Genomic DNA, 17,149 nt, shown 5'->3' on the forward strand with positions numbered 1-17,149 from the left:
GTTGTTTGTTTACATGCCTGTTTACATGTAGTCTGTTAACATATCTGTTTACATGTTGTTTGTTTACATGCCTGTTCACATGTTTGTTTACATGCCTGTTTACATGTTGTTTGTTTACATGCCTGTTCACATGTTTGTTTACATGCCTGTTTACATGTTGTCTGTTAACATATCTGTTTACATGTTGTTTGTTTACATGCCTGTTTACATGTTGTTTGTTTACATGCCTGTTTACATGTTGTCTGTTAACATATCTGTTTACATGTTGTCTGTTTACATGTTGTTTGTATGTTGTTTGTTTACATGCCTGTTTACATGTTGTTTGTTTACACGCCTGTTTACATGCCTGTTTACATGTTGTTTGTTAACATATCTGTTTACATGGTGTTTGTTTACATGTTGTTTGTTTACATATCTATTTACATGTTGTCTGTTTATATGTTGTCTGTTTACATATTGTTTGTTTACATGCCTGTTTACATTTTGTTTGTTTACATGCCCGTTCACATGTTGTTTATATGCCTGTTCACATGTTGTTTGTTTACATGTTGTTTATTTACATGCCTGTTTACATGTTGTCTGTTTACATGTTGTTTGTTTACATGTTGTTTGTTTGCATGCCTGTTTACATGTTGTTTGTTTACATGTTGTTTTTTAACATGCCTGTTCACATGTTGTTTGTTTACATGTTGTTTGTTTACATGCCTGTTTACATGTTGTCTGTTTACATGTTGTTTGTTTACATGCCTGTTCACATGTTGTTTGTTTACATGTTGTTTGTTTACATGCCTGTTCACATGTTGTTTGTTTACATGTTGTTTGTTTACATGCCTGTTCACATGTTGTTTGTTTACATGTTGTCTGTTTACATGTTGTCTGTTTACATGTTGCCTTTTTACATGTTGTTTGTTTACATGTTGTTTGTTTACATGCATGTTTACATGTTGTCTGTTTACATGTTGTTTGTTTACATGTTGTTTGTTTACATGTTGTTTGTTTACATGTCTGTTTACATGTTGTTTGTTTACATGCCTGTTTACATGTTGTTTGTTTACATGTGTGTCTCTGCAGGCGGAAGACTCTCAGCGTTTGAAGCCAAAGAAAACTTTGTTCAGTGGAGCTCTGAGGAAACACAGCGACTCTGAACACAACACTCAGTCACACACACACCACGGGAAGAGGACCGTGCACAGAGGCTGCCACACAGGTGAGACACATACACACACACATTCTCGCACTTAGTGCTAAGTAAGGACCGAGTAAACCACAAAGTGAGGACCAGTATTTCCAGGTCACTTATGGCGCTTTTCCACTAGCTCGCTTCGGCTCGGCGCGCTATTGCGTGTTTCCACTAGCACGCCGTACCTGCAACCGGGTAGACTTTTGGTATCACCTCAGCCCTGGTTCCAAGTGAGCCGAAGCATTACTAAAACGTGACGTCACCCGACTGCCTTCCACTGATTGGCCGATGAGTGTCGTCACTGGAAGCGTCATAACCGCGCGACGACCGACTAGAATGTAAATCCAACTCCACATTTTACTGCTTCAGTTTGTACTGCTACGAGATGGCTTCGCAGAGGAAATCCACTCCTCGGTCGGTCGAGGAGGTCCAGACGTTCCTGACTCTGGTTGCCGAAGATACGATTTGTACGTTACTCGGCGCCGTGTAAATGACGTCACGGAGGTTTCGCGCAGCCGTGTTACGATGACCCCGCACACGTCGAAGAGGCACGAAGTGATACTCGGTTGTTATGGAAACACAACCAAACCGAGCCGTGCCGAGCTAGTGGAAATGCGCCAAACAAAGTGTCATTCCAGACACTCGGTGGCATAGTGATCCAATACACTGCTTCAGACTTTGAGAAGCACAATGTAACCTATGTAAAAATGACCTCACTATGTAAAATGTCCTCACTGGTTAAAAACTTGAGGCTCACTCAACATGCAGTGCAAGAACACACACACTGAGTTAGAGGTGGAGGAGCAGCCGTTGTTTCAGGAAGACGAGGAAACCAGCATCTTCCTGTCTTATTCTAAACCTGAGTGTGTGTGTGTGTGTGTGTGTGTGTGTGTGTGTGTGTGTGTGTGTTTTCCCAGATGACACAGTGAGGTCAGAGAGCAGCTCGGCATCAGACTCACCGGGACACGACAACGGTAACACACACATGCTGACCTTCCTGTCTTTGTGAGGACCGAGTTCTACACACTTTGTTCTCAGGACGCCTCGTTCACCTGTTGATGCATGTGATGCATGTGATGCATGTGATGCATGTGATGCATGTGATGCATGTGACAGTGAAGGCCTGAAGCTGATTTCCCTTAAGCTCTAAACTCTGTAAACTTTAGCAACATTTGAAACATTTTCAGGTGAGAAAGTAGTCGTTTAGATCCCCAACGTGTTGAAAACCTGACAAAATACCGGCTGTTTACAATTTTGTTCCCACGAATTCGGCGCTACTAAAGCTAGCCGCAGTGAGCTAACGCACTTCCGGTTATTTTCACAAAATAAAATACCCGTTGCCTTTTATCATAGGGAAAGCCATTACCATACAATTGGTGCTTTCGTTTTGAAAACAGGAAGTGAACCTACCCTCGTTGTAGCTAGCTTGAAACTGCCGTTTTGACAGGAAATGACGATCGGCGACGTCAAGTTACGTTGCATCTTGGGTAGTTTGAGTATGAGTAGTAACCTCATGATGCATTCACTGCCATCCCAGCCTGTCTTCATCACTTCCTGTTTCTGTCTCAGATGATGGCGTGCCCCAGTGCCGCCCCCTGCTGGTCTCTGCCGGCTCTCCTGTGGAGCTTTTCTTCCACAACAAACCCAGGAACAACAAGTAGGTTTGGTTGGTCCATCCTCTGTCTCACTGCTTTCTGATTGGTCCATCCTCTGTCTCACTGCTCTCTGATTGGTCCATCTTCTTTCTCACTGCTCTCTGATTGGTCCATCCTCTGTCTCACTGCTCTCTGATTGGTCCATCTTCTGTCTCACTGCTCTCTGATTGGTCCATCTTCTTTCTCACTGCTCTCTGATTGGTCCATCCTCTGTCTCACTGCTCTCTGATTGGTCCATCTTCTGTCTCACTGCTTTCTGATTGGTCCATCCTCTGTCTCACTGCTCTCTGATTGGTCCATCTTCTTTCTCACTGCTTTCTGATTGGTCCATCCTCTGTCTCACTGCTCTCTGATTGGTCCATCTTCTGTCTCACTGCTCTCTGATTGGTCCATCTTCTGTCTCACTGCTCTCTGATTGGTCCATCTTCTTTCTCACAGCTCTCTGATTGGTCCATTATTCTGGTTTAAACCAATTTAACATTTCTTCTCTTCTTTCAGAACCGACCCTCCAGAGACTCTTCAGAACCAGAAGCCCCCCCCTCTGCCTCCCTCCCATCCTCCCCCTCTTCCCCCTCGATCTCAGGACTCCTCCCCCTCGTCCTCCGACCCGGGGGGGGGAGGCCGGGCAGTTTGCCCCATCCTGGGGCCGAGCTGCCCCCCAGAGGAGGAACCGGGGGTGCAGCAGGGGGGAGGCTGGGTGTCCCGGGGAACCAACGCCACGGGGGCGTTTTGGAGCTCCGAGACGGCGACGGACAGACGGACGAGGGCGAATAACGGCGTCCCTGAGGAGGCAGAGAGGGGGGGGGCAGGGAGAGGAAGAGGGGCAGGAAGAGGGGGCGGTTACAGCGAGGTTCTGCTGGACTACGTTTGGGGGAAGCAGCTGCAGCGGCAGCAGCCCAGCAGGCAGCCAATCCCGTCGCAGCTGTACGGTGGCACCAAGCAGCCGGCCGGAGCCCCGCCCACCTACGGCGGCCACCAGGGTGACCAGCGGCGAGTCACCCGCACCAAGTCCTGCGGCCCGTTCCTGCCCACCGAAGCCCCGCCCCCCATCCAGCCGGACCCCCACCCCCACCTGCTGCCGCCCCGGCCGCCGCCGCTGCCCCCCCACCAGGACTCCCAGCTGGAGGAGGCCACCAGGAGCCTCCACAAAGCCCTGGCCCTGGAAGGTGAGCACCCAGCCGGGGGGGCGGACCGGACCGGTTCTCCTGGGTCTGAACCAGAATGTTTACCCGGTTCTGGGTCAGAACCGCTGCTCAGGTGTAACTCTGCTGGTGTCTGATTCTCAGGTCTGAGGGACTGGTACCTGAGGAACACCTTAGGCTCCGCCCAGCCGAACCCGGTGGGTGGGAAGGTCACAGCTGGCGCCAAGATGAACGCCACGCTCAAGGCCGGAGGGGGCGGAGCTTTGCAGCGCAGACGAACAACTCACGGCATCATCCAGCAGGCGACCTATCAGACAGAGGCGGGTCATCACGCCGTGCCGCATCACAAACCGACGCTGCCGCATTCCGCCACCTTCCACGGACACCCGCTGCACGGCAGGTAAAAGTCCGCCGACAATTGTTTTTGAGCCATTGAGTTCCACGCCATGATCTCCTCCAGGCAGGTGGAAACTGTGGAAACTGTGGATAGGGCTGCAGAGGGCGCTGGGTTGGTTTTAATGTAGAGTTGGGTGTCATCAGCCGGCATGGAAAGATATTCCATCCCGGCTGATGACACGACCAAAGGGGAGCATGTACAATGTGAAGAGGGGCCGAGGACGGAACCTTGATGGACACCACAGGTAACACCACAGGTAAAAATCTGATTTTGCACCTCCCAGGGATACATATTCTGTTCTGTAAGTGAGATATGATGTGAACCAGGCCAGGGTGGTGTCAGAAAGTCCGATGGAGGAGTGGAGGCGGTGTAGAAGGATGTGAAGTGATCAGCATCAGCGGTCAGTAGCAGGTCATCGGTAACCCTGACCAGAGCGGTTTCTGTACTGTGGCCAGAGCGGAAACCAGACTGGAACTTCTCATACAAGCTGTTAGTGGTGAGGTGGTTGTGAAGTTGGGCAGAAACGACCTTTTCCAACACCTTTGATAGGAAAGGTAGGTTGGAGATGGGGCGGTAGCTGACAGCTGCTTCTGGGTCCAGGCTGGGCTGTTTGAGTAGTGGCTTGATGACGGCAGTTTTCAGAGACGTAGGAACATGGCCGGACCGGAGGGACCGATTGATGATTTTGGTGATCATGGGACTTATTGCAGAGGAGTGACTTTTAATAAGGACTGAGGGGAATGGGTCCAGGTGGAGGGCTTCATCTTCCTCAGGATGACTTCGGTGTCATGCTGTGTGGTGTCAGTGGCTGTGTTCGAAACCGCCTACTACATACTACATTCTACATACTGCATACTACATACTACATACTGCATACTGCATACTGCATACCGCATACCGCATACCGCATACTGCATACCACATTCTGCATACCGCATACCGCATACTGCATACTGGATACTGCATACTAGATACTGCATACTAGATACTGCATACTGCATACTGCATACTACATACTGCATACTACATACTGCATACTACATACTGCATACTGCATACTGCATACTAGATACTGCATACTAGATACTGCATACTGCATACTGCATACTACATACTGCATACTGCATACTGCATACTAGATACTGCATACTGCAGACTGCATACTGCATACTACATACTGCAGACTGCATACTGCATACTGCAGACTGCATAGTACATACTGCAGACTGCAGACTGCATACTACATACTGCAGACTGCAGACTGCATACTACATACTGCAGACTGCATACTGCATACTGCAGACTGCATACTAGATACTGCATACTGCATAGTACATACTGCATACTGCAGACTGCATACTGCAGACTGCATACTGCATACTGCATAGTACATACTGCATACTGCATACTACATACTGCATACTGCAGACTGCATACTGCATACTGCATACTACATACTACATACTGCATACTACATACTGCATACTGCAGACTGCATACTGCATACTGCATACTACATACTGCATACTGCAGACTGCAGACTGCATACTGCATACCGCATACTGCATACTGCATAGTACATACTGCATACTACATACTGCATACTACATACTGCATACTGCAGACTGCATACTGCAGACTGCATACTGCATACTGCAGACTGCATACTGCATACTGCATACTACATACTGCATACTACATACTGCATACTACATACTACATACTGCAGACTGCATACTGCATACTGCAGACTGCATACTGCAGACTGCATACTGCATACTGCATACTACATACTGCATACTACATACTACATACTGCATACTGCAGACTGCATACTGCATAGTACATACTGCATACTGCATACTACATACTGCATACTGCAGACTGCAGACTGCATACTGCATACCGCATACTGCATACTACATACTGCATACTACATACTGCATACTACATACTGCATACTACATACTACATACTGCATACTGCATACTACATACTGCATACTACATACTGCATACTACATACTGCATACTGCATACTGCAGACTGCATACTGCATACCGCATACCGCATACTACATACTGCATACTACATACTGCATACTACATACTGCATACTGCAGACTGCATACTGCATACTGCAGACTGCATACTGCAGACTGCAGACTGCATACTGCATACTACATACTAAATACTGCATACTGCATACTACATACTGCATACTACATACTGCATACTGCAGACTGCATACTGCATACTGCAGACTGCAGACTGCAGACTGCATACTGCATACTACATACTGCATACTACATACTGCATACTGCAGACTGCAGACTGCATACTGCAGACTGCATACTACATACTGCATACTACATACTGCATACTGCAGACTGCATACTGCATACTGCAGACTGCATACTGCAGACTGCAGACTGCATACTGCATACTACATACTGCATACTGCAGACTGCATACTACATACTGCATACTGCATACTACATACTACATACTACATACTGCATACTGCATAGTACATACTGCATACTGCATACTACATACTGCATACTACATACTGCATACTACATACTACATACTGCAGACTGCAAACTGCATACTGCAGACTGCATACTGCAGACTGCATACTGCATACTGCATACTACATACTGCATACTACATACTACATACTGCATACTGCAGACTGCATACTGCATACTGCATACTACATACTGCATACTACATACTACATACTGCATACTACATACTGCATACTACATACTACATACTGCATACTGCAGACTGCATACTGCATAGTACATACTGCATACTGCATACTACATACTGCATACTGCAGACTGCAGACTGCATACTGCATACCGCATACTGCATACTACATACTGCATACTACATACTGCATACTGCAGACTGCATACTACATACTGCATACTACATACTGCATACTGCAGACTGCATACTGCATACTGCAGACTGCATACTGCATACCGCATACTGCATACTACATACTGCATACTGCATACTGCATACTACATACTGCATACTGCAGACTGCATACTGCATACTGCAGACTGCATACTGCATACTGCAGACTGCATACTGCATACTACATACTACATACTGCATACTGCATACTACATACTGCATACTACATACTGCATACTGCAGACTGCATACTGCATACTGCATACTGCATACTGCATACTACATACTGCATACTGCAGACTGCATACTGCAGACTGCATACTGCAGACTGCAGACTGCATACTGCATACTACATACTGCATACTACATACTGCATACTGCATACTGCATACTACATACTGCATACTACATACTGCATACTGCAGACTGCAGACTGCATACTGCATACTACATACTGCATACTACATACTGCATACTGCAGACTGCATACTGCATACTGCAGACCGCATACTGCATACCGCATACTGCATACTGCATACTGCATACTACATACTGCATACTACATACTGCATACTGCAGACTGCATACTGCATACTGCAGACTGCATACTGCAGACTGCAGACTGCATACTACATACTGCATACTGCAGACTGCATACTACATACTGCATACTGCATACTACATACTACATACTACATACTGCATACTGCATAGTACATACTGCATACTGCATACTACATACTGCATACTGCAGACTGCATACTGCATACCGCATACTGCATACAGCATAGTACATACTGCATACTACATACTGCATACTACATACTGCATACTGCAGACTGCATACTGCATACTGCAGACTGCATACTGCATACTGCATACTACATACTGCATACTACATACTGCATACTACATACTACATACTGCATACTGCAGACTGCATACTGCATAGTACATACTGCATACTGCATACTACATACTGCATACTGCATACTACATACTGCATACTGCATACTGCATACTACATACTGCAGACTGCATACTGCATAGTACATACTGCATACTGCATACTACATACTGCATACTGCAGACTGCAGACTGCATACTGCATACCGCATACTGCATACTACATACTGCATACTACATACTGCATACTACATACTGCATACTGCATACTGCAGACTGCATACTGCATACTGCAGACTGCATACTGCAGACTGCATACTGCATACTGCATACTACATACTGCATACTACATACTGCAGACTGCATACTGCATACTGCAGACTGCATACTGCAGACTGCAGACTGCATACTGCATACTGCATACTACATACTGCATACTGGAGACTGCATACTACATACTGCATACTGCATACTACATACTACATACTACATACTGCATACTGCATAGTACATACTGCATACTGCATACTACATACTGCATACTGCAGACTGCAGACTGCATACTGCATACCGCATACTGCATACAGCATAGTACATACTGCATACTACATACTGCATACTACATACTGCATACTGCAGACTGCATACTGCATACTGCATACTACATACTGCATACTACATACTGCATACCGCATACTGCATACTACATACTGCATACTACATACTGCATACTGCAGACTGCATACTACATACTGCATACTACATACTGCATACTGCAGACTGCATACTGCATACTGCAGACTGCATACTGCATACCGCATACTGCATACTACATACTGCATACTACATACTGCATACTACATACTGCATACTGCAGACTGCATACTGCATACTGCAGACTGCATACTGCATACTGCAGACTGCATACTGCAGACTGCAGACTGCATACTGCATACTACATACTACATACTGCATACTGCATACTACATACTGCATACTGCATACTGCATACTGCAGACTGCATACTGCATACTGCATACTGCATACTGCATACTGCATACTGCAGACTGCATACTGCAGACTGCATACTGCAGACTGCAGACTGCATACTGCATACTACATACTGCATACTACATACTGCATACTGCATACTGCATACTACATACTGCATACTACATACTGCATACTGCAGACTGCAGACTGCATACTGCATACTACATACTGCATACTACATACTGCATACTGCAGACTGCATACTGCATACTGCAGACCGCATACTGCATACCGCATACTGCATACTGCATACTGCATACTACATACTGCATACTACATACTGCATACTGCAGACTGCATACTGCATACTGCAGACTGCATACTGCAGACTGCAGACTGCATACTACATACTGCATACTGCAGACTGCATACTACATACTGCATACTGCATACTACATACTACATACTACATACTGCATACTGCATAGTACATACTGCATACTGCATACTACATACTGCATACTGCAGACTGCATACTGCATACCGCATACTGCATACAGCATAGTACATACTGCATACTACATACTGCATACTACATACTGCATACTGCAGACTGCATACTGCATACTGCAGACTGCATACTGCATACTGCATACTACATACTGCATACTACATACTGCATACTACATACTACATACTGCATACTGCAGACTGCATACTGCATAGTACATACTGCATACTGCATACTACATACTGCATACTGCATACTACATACTGCATACTGCATACTGCATACTACATACTGCATACTGCATACTACATACTGCATACTGCAGACTGCATACTGCATAGTACATACTGCATACTGCATACTACATACTGCATACTGCAGACTGCAGACTGCAGACTGCATACTGCATAGTACATACTGCATACTGCATACTACATACTGCAGACTGCAGACTGCATACTGCAGACTGCATACTGCATACTGCATACTACATACTGCAGACTGCATACTGCATACTGCATACTACATACTGCATACTACATAGTACATACTGCATACTGCAGACTGCATACTGCATAGTACATACTGCATACTACATACTGCAGACTGCAGACTGCATACTGCATACCGCATACTGCATACTACATACTGCATACTACATACTGCATACTACATACTGCATACTGCATACTGCAGACTGCATACTGCATACTGCAGACTGCATACTGCATACTGCAGACTGCATACTGCATACTGCATACTACATACTGCATACTGGAGACTGCATACTACATACTGCATACTGCATACTACATACTACATACTACATACTGCATACTGCATAGTACATACTGCATACTGCATACTACATACTGCATACTGCAGACTGCAGACTGCATACTGCATACCGCATACTGCATACAGCATAGTACATACTGCATACTACATACTGCATACTACATACTGCATACTGCAGACTGCATACTGCATACTGCATACTACATACTGCATACTACATACTGCATACTACATACTACATACTGCATACTGCAGACTGCATACTGCATAGTACATACTGCATACTGCATACTGCATACTACATACTACATACTGCATACTGCAGACTGCATACTGCATAGTACATACTACATACTGCATACTGCAGACTGCAGACTGCATACTGCATAGTACATACTGCATACTACATACTGCAGACTGCAGACTGCATACTGCAGACTGCATACTGCATACTGCATACTGCAGACTGCATACTGCATAGTACATACTGCATACTGCATACTACATACTACATACTACATACTGCATACTGCAGACTGCATACTACATACTGCATACTACATACTGCAGACTGCATACTGCATAGTACATACTGCATAGTACATACTGCATACTACATACTACATACTGCATAGTACATACTGCATAGTACATACTGCATACTACATACTGCAGACTGCATACTGCAGACTGCATACTGCATACTGCATAGTACATACTGCATACTACATACTGCATACTACATACTACATACTGCATAGTACATACTGCATAGTACATACTGCATACTACATACTACATACTGCATAGTACATACTTCATAGTACATACTGCATACTACATACTACATACTGCATAGTACATACTGCATAGTACATACTGCATACTACATACTGCAGACTGCATACTGCATAGTACATACTGCATACTACATACTACATACTGCATAGTACATACTGCATAGTACATACTGCATACTACATACTGCAGACTGCATACTGCAGACTGCATACTGCATACTGCATACTGCAGACTGCATACTGCATAGTACATACTGCATAGTACATACTTAATACTACATACTACATACTACATACTGCATACTGCAGACTGCATACTGCATAGTACATACTGCATACTGCATACTACATACTGCAGACTGCATACTGCATACTGCAGACTGCATACTGCAGACTGCAGACTGCATACTGCATACTGCATACTGCAGACTGCATACTACATACTGCATACTGCATACTACATACTGCATACTACATACTACATACTGCATACTGCAGACTGCATAGTACATACTGCATACTGCATACTACATACTGCATACTGCAGACTGCAGACTGCATACTGCATACCGCATACCGCATAGTACATACTGCATACTACATACTGCATACTACATACTGCATACTGCAGACTGCATACTGCAGACTGCATACTGCATACTGCAGACTGCATACTGCAGACTGCATACTGCATACTGCATACTACATACTGCATACTACATACTACATACTGCATACTGCAGACTGCATACTGCATAGTACATACTGCATACTGCATACTACATACTGCATACTGCAGACTGCAGACTGCATACTGCATACCGCATACTGCATACTGCATAGTACATACTGCATACCACATACTGCATACTACATACTGCATACTGCATACTGCATACTGCATACTACATACTGCATACTACATACTGCATACTGCATACTACATACTGCATACTGCAGACTGCATACTGCATAGTACATACTGCATACTGCATACTACATACTGCATACTGCATACTACATACTGCATACTGCATACTGCATACTACATACTACATACTGCATACTGCAGACTGCATACTGCATAGTACATACTGCATACTACATACTGCATACTGCAGACTGCAGACTGCATACTGCATACTACACTGCATACTGCATAGTACATACTGCATACTGCATACTACATACTACATACTACATACTGCATACTGCAGACTGCATACTGCATAGTACATACTGCAGACTGCATACTGCAGACTGCATACTGCATAGTACATACTGCATAGTACATACTGCATACTACATACTACATACTGCATACTGCAGACTGCATACTGCATAGTACATACTGCATACTGCATACTACATACTGCAGACTGCATACTGCATACTGCAGACTACATACTGCATACTGCAGACTGCATACTACATACTGCATACTGCATACTACATACTGCATACTACATACTACATACTACATACTGCATACTGCAGACTGCATACTGCATAGTACATACTGCATACTGCATACTACATACTGCATACTGCAGACTGCAGACTGCATACTGCATACCGCATACTGCATACTGCATAGTACATACTGCATACTACATACTGCATACTACATACTGCATACTGCAGACTGCATACTGCATACTACATACTACATACTGCAGACTGCATACTGCAGACTGCATACTGCAGACTGCATACTGCATACTGCATACTACATACTGCATACTGCAGACTGCATACTACATACTGCATACTGCATACTACATACTACATACTGCATACTGCAGACTGCATACTGCATAGTACATACTGCATACTGCATACTGCATACTACATACTGCATACTGCAGACTGCAGACTGCATACTGCATACCGCATACTGCATACCGCATAGTACATACTGCATACTACATACTGCATACTACATACTGCATACTGCAGACTGCATACTGCATACTGCAGACTGCATACTGCATACTGCATACTACATACTGCATACTACATACTGCATACTACATACTACATACTGCAGACTGCATACTGCAGACTGCATACTGCAGACTGCAGACTGCATACTACATACTGCATACTACATACTACATACTGCATACTGCAGACTGCATACTGCATAGTACATACTGCATACTGCATACTACATACTGCATACTGCAGACTGCAGACTGCATACTGCATACCGCATACTGCATACTACATACTGCATACTACATACTGCATACTGCAGACTGCATACTACATACTGCATACTACATACTGCATACTACATACTGCATACTGCAGACTGCATACTGCATACTGCAGACTGCATACTGCATACTGCATACTACATACTGCATACTACATACTGCATACTGCAGACTGCATACTGCATACTGCAGACTGCATACTGCATACTGCAGACTGCATACTGCAGACTGCAGACTGCATACTGCATACTACATACTACATACTGCATACTGCATACTACATACTGCATACTACATACTGCATACTGCAGACTGCATACTGCAGACTGCAGACTGCATACTGCATACTGCATACTACATACTGCATACTACATACTGCATACTGCAGACTGCATACTGCATACTGCAGACCGCATACTGCATACCGCATACTGCATACCGCATACTGCATACTACATACCGCATACTACATACTGCATACTGCAGACTGCATACTGCATACTGCAGACTGCATACTGCATACTGCAGACTGCATACTGCAGACTGCAGACTGCATACTGCATACTACATACTGCATACTGCAGACTGCATACTACATACTGCATACTGCATACTACATACTACATACTACATACTGCATACTGCATAGTACATACTGCATACTGCATACTACATACTGCATACTGCAGACTGCATACTGCATACCGCATACTGCATACTGCATACTACATACTGCATACTACATACTGCATACTGCAGACTGCATACTGCATACTGCAGACTGCATACTGCATACTGCATACTGCATACTACATACTGCATACTACATACTGCATACTACATACTACATACTGCATACTGCAGACTGCATACTGCATAGTACATACTGCATACTGCATACTACATACTGCATACTGCATACTACATACTACATACTGCATACTGCAGACTGCATACTGCATAGTACATACTGCATACTGCATACTACATACTGCATACTGCAGACTGCAGACTGCATACTGCAGACTGCATAGTACATACTGCATACTGCATACTACATACTGCAGACTGCAGACTGCATACTGCAGACTGCATACTGCATACTGCATACTGCAGACTGCAGACTGCATACCGCATACTCCATACTGCATAGTACATACTGCATACTACATACTGCATACTACATACTGCATACTGCAGACTGCATACTGCAGACTGCATACTGCATACTGCATACTACATACTGCATACTACATACTGCATACTACATACTACATACTGCAGACTGCATACTGCATACTGCAGACTGCATACTGCAGACTGCAGACTGCATACTGCATACTGCATACTGCAGACTGCATACTGCATACTGCATACTACATACTGCATACTACATACTACATACTGCATACTGCAGACTGCATACTGCATAGTACATACTGCATACTGCATACTACATACTGCATACTGCAGACTGCAGACTGCATACTGCATACCGCATACTGCATACTACATACTGCATACTACATACTGCATACTGCAGACTGCATACTACATACTGCATACTACATACTGCATACTGCAGACTGCATACTGCATACTGCATACTACATACTGCATACTACATACTGCAGACTGCATACTGCATACTGCAGACTGCATACTGCAGACTGCAGACTGCATACTGCATACTGCATACTACATACTGCATACTGGAGACTGCATACTACATACTGCATACTGCATACTACATACTACATACTACATACTGCATACTGCATAGTACATACTGCATACTGCATACTACATACTGCATACTGCAGACTGCAGACTGCATACTGCATACCGCATACTGCATACAGCATAGTACATACTGCATACTACATACTGCATACTACATACTGCATACTGCAGACTGCATACTGCATACTGCATACTACATACTGCATACTACATACTGCATACTACATACTACATACTGCATACTGCAGACTGCATACTGCATAGTACATACTGCATACTGCATACTGCATACTACATACTACATACTGCATACTGCAGACTGCATACTGCATAGTACATACTACATACTGCATACTGCAGACTGCAGACTGCATACTGCATAGTACATACTGCATACTACATACTGCAGACTGCAGACTGCATACTGCAGACTGCATACTGCATACTGCATACTGCAGACTGCATACTGCATAGTACATACTGCATACTGCATACTACATACTACATACTACATACTGCATACTGCAGACTGCATACTACATACTGCATACTACATACTGCAGACTGCATACTGCATAGTACATACTGCATACTACATACTACATACTGCATAGTACATACTGCATAGTACATACTGCATACTACATACTGCAGACTGCATACTGCAGACTGCATACTGCATACTGCATAGTACATACTGCATACTACATACTGCATACTACATACTACATACTGCATAGTACATACTGCATAGTACATACTGCATACTACATACTACATACTGCATAGTACATACTTCATAGTACATACTGCATACTACATACTACATACTGCATAGTACATACTGCATAGTACATACTGCATACTACATACTGCAGACTGCATACTGCATAGTACATACTGCATACTACATACTACATACTGCATAGTACATACTGCATAGTACATACTGCATACTACATACTGCAGACTGCATACTGCAGACTGCATACTGCATACTGCATACTGCAGACTGCATACTGCATAGTACATACTGCATAGTACATACTTAATACTACATACTACATACTACATACTGCATACTGCAGACTGCATACTGCATAGTACATACTGCATACTGCATACTACATACTGCAGACTGCATACTGCATACTGCAGACTGCATACTGCAGACTGCAGACTGCATACTGCATACTGCATACTGCAGACTGCATACTACATACTGCATACTGCATACTACATACTGCATACTACATACTACATACTGCATACTGCAGACTGCATAGTACATACTGCATACTGCATACTACATACTGCATACTGCAGACTGCAGACTGCATACTGCATACCGCATACCGCATAGTACATACTGCATACTACATACTGCATACTACATACTGCATACTGCAGACTGCATACTGCAGACTGCATACTGCATACTGCAGACTGCATACTGCAGACTGCATACTGCATACTGCATACTACATACTGCATACTACATACTACATACTGCATACTGCAGACTGCATACTGCATAGTACATACTGCATACTGCATACTACATACTGCATACTGCAGACTGCAGACTGCATACTGCATACCGCATACTGCATACTGCATAGTACATACTGCATACCACATACTGCATACTACATACTGCATACTGCATACTGCATACTGCATACTACATACTGCATACTACATACTGCATACTGCATACTACATACTGCATACTGCAGACTGCATACTGCATAGTACATACTGCATACTGCATACTACATACTGCATACTGCATACTACATACTGCATACTGCATACTGCATACTACATACTACATACTGCATACTGCAGACTGCATACTGCATAG

General features: G+C 44.1%; 1 protein-coding gene across 2 annotated transcripts in view; it reads left to right on the forward strand.

Annotated features, from left to right (window-relative positions):
* ccdc120a (coiled-coil domain containing 120a) overlaps positions 1-17,149 on the forward strand; it is a 61,694-nt gene that overhangs the window by 26,307 nt on the left and 18,238 nt on the right. For both annotated transcript variants that reach the window (XM_075475871.1, XM_075475872.1), the window contains exons 6-10: positions 1,072-1,207; positions 2,098-2,154; positions 2,750-2,837; positions 3,334-4,001; positions 4,122-4,377. In XM_075475871.1, coding sequence (XP_075331986.1) covers positions 1,072-1,207; positions 2,098-2,154; positions 2,750-2,837; positions 3,334-4,001; positions 4,122-4,377 — 1,205 coding nt within the window. The remainder of the gene's footprint in view (positions 1-1,071; positions 1,208-2,097; positions 2,155-2,749; positions 2,838-3,333; positions 4,002-4,121; positions 4,378-17,149) is intronic.

Source organism: Odontesthes bonariensis, chromosome 10 (genome assembly GCF_027942865.1).
Source record: "Odontesthes bonariensis isolate fOdoBon6 chromosome 10, fOdoBon6.hap1, whole genome shotgun sequence".
NCBI classification, from domain to species: domain Eukaryota; kingdom Metazoa; phylum Chordata; class Actinopteri; order Atheriniformes; family Atherinopsidae; genus Odontesthes; species Odontesthes bonariensis.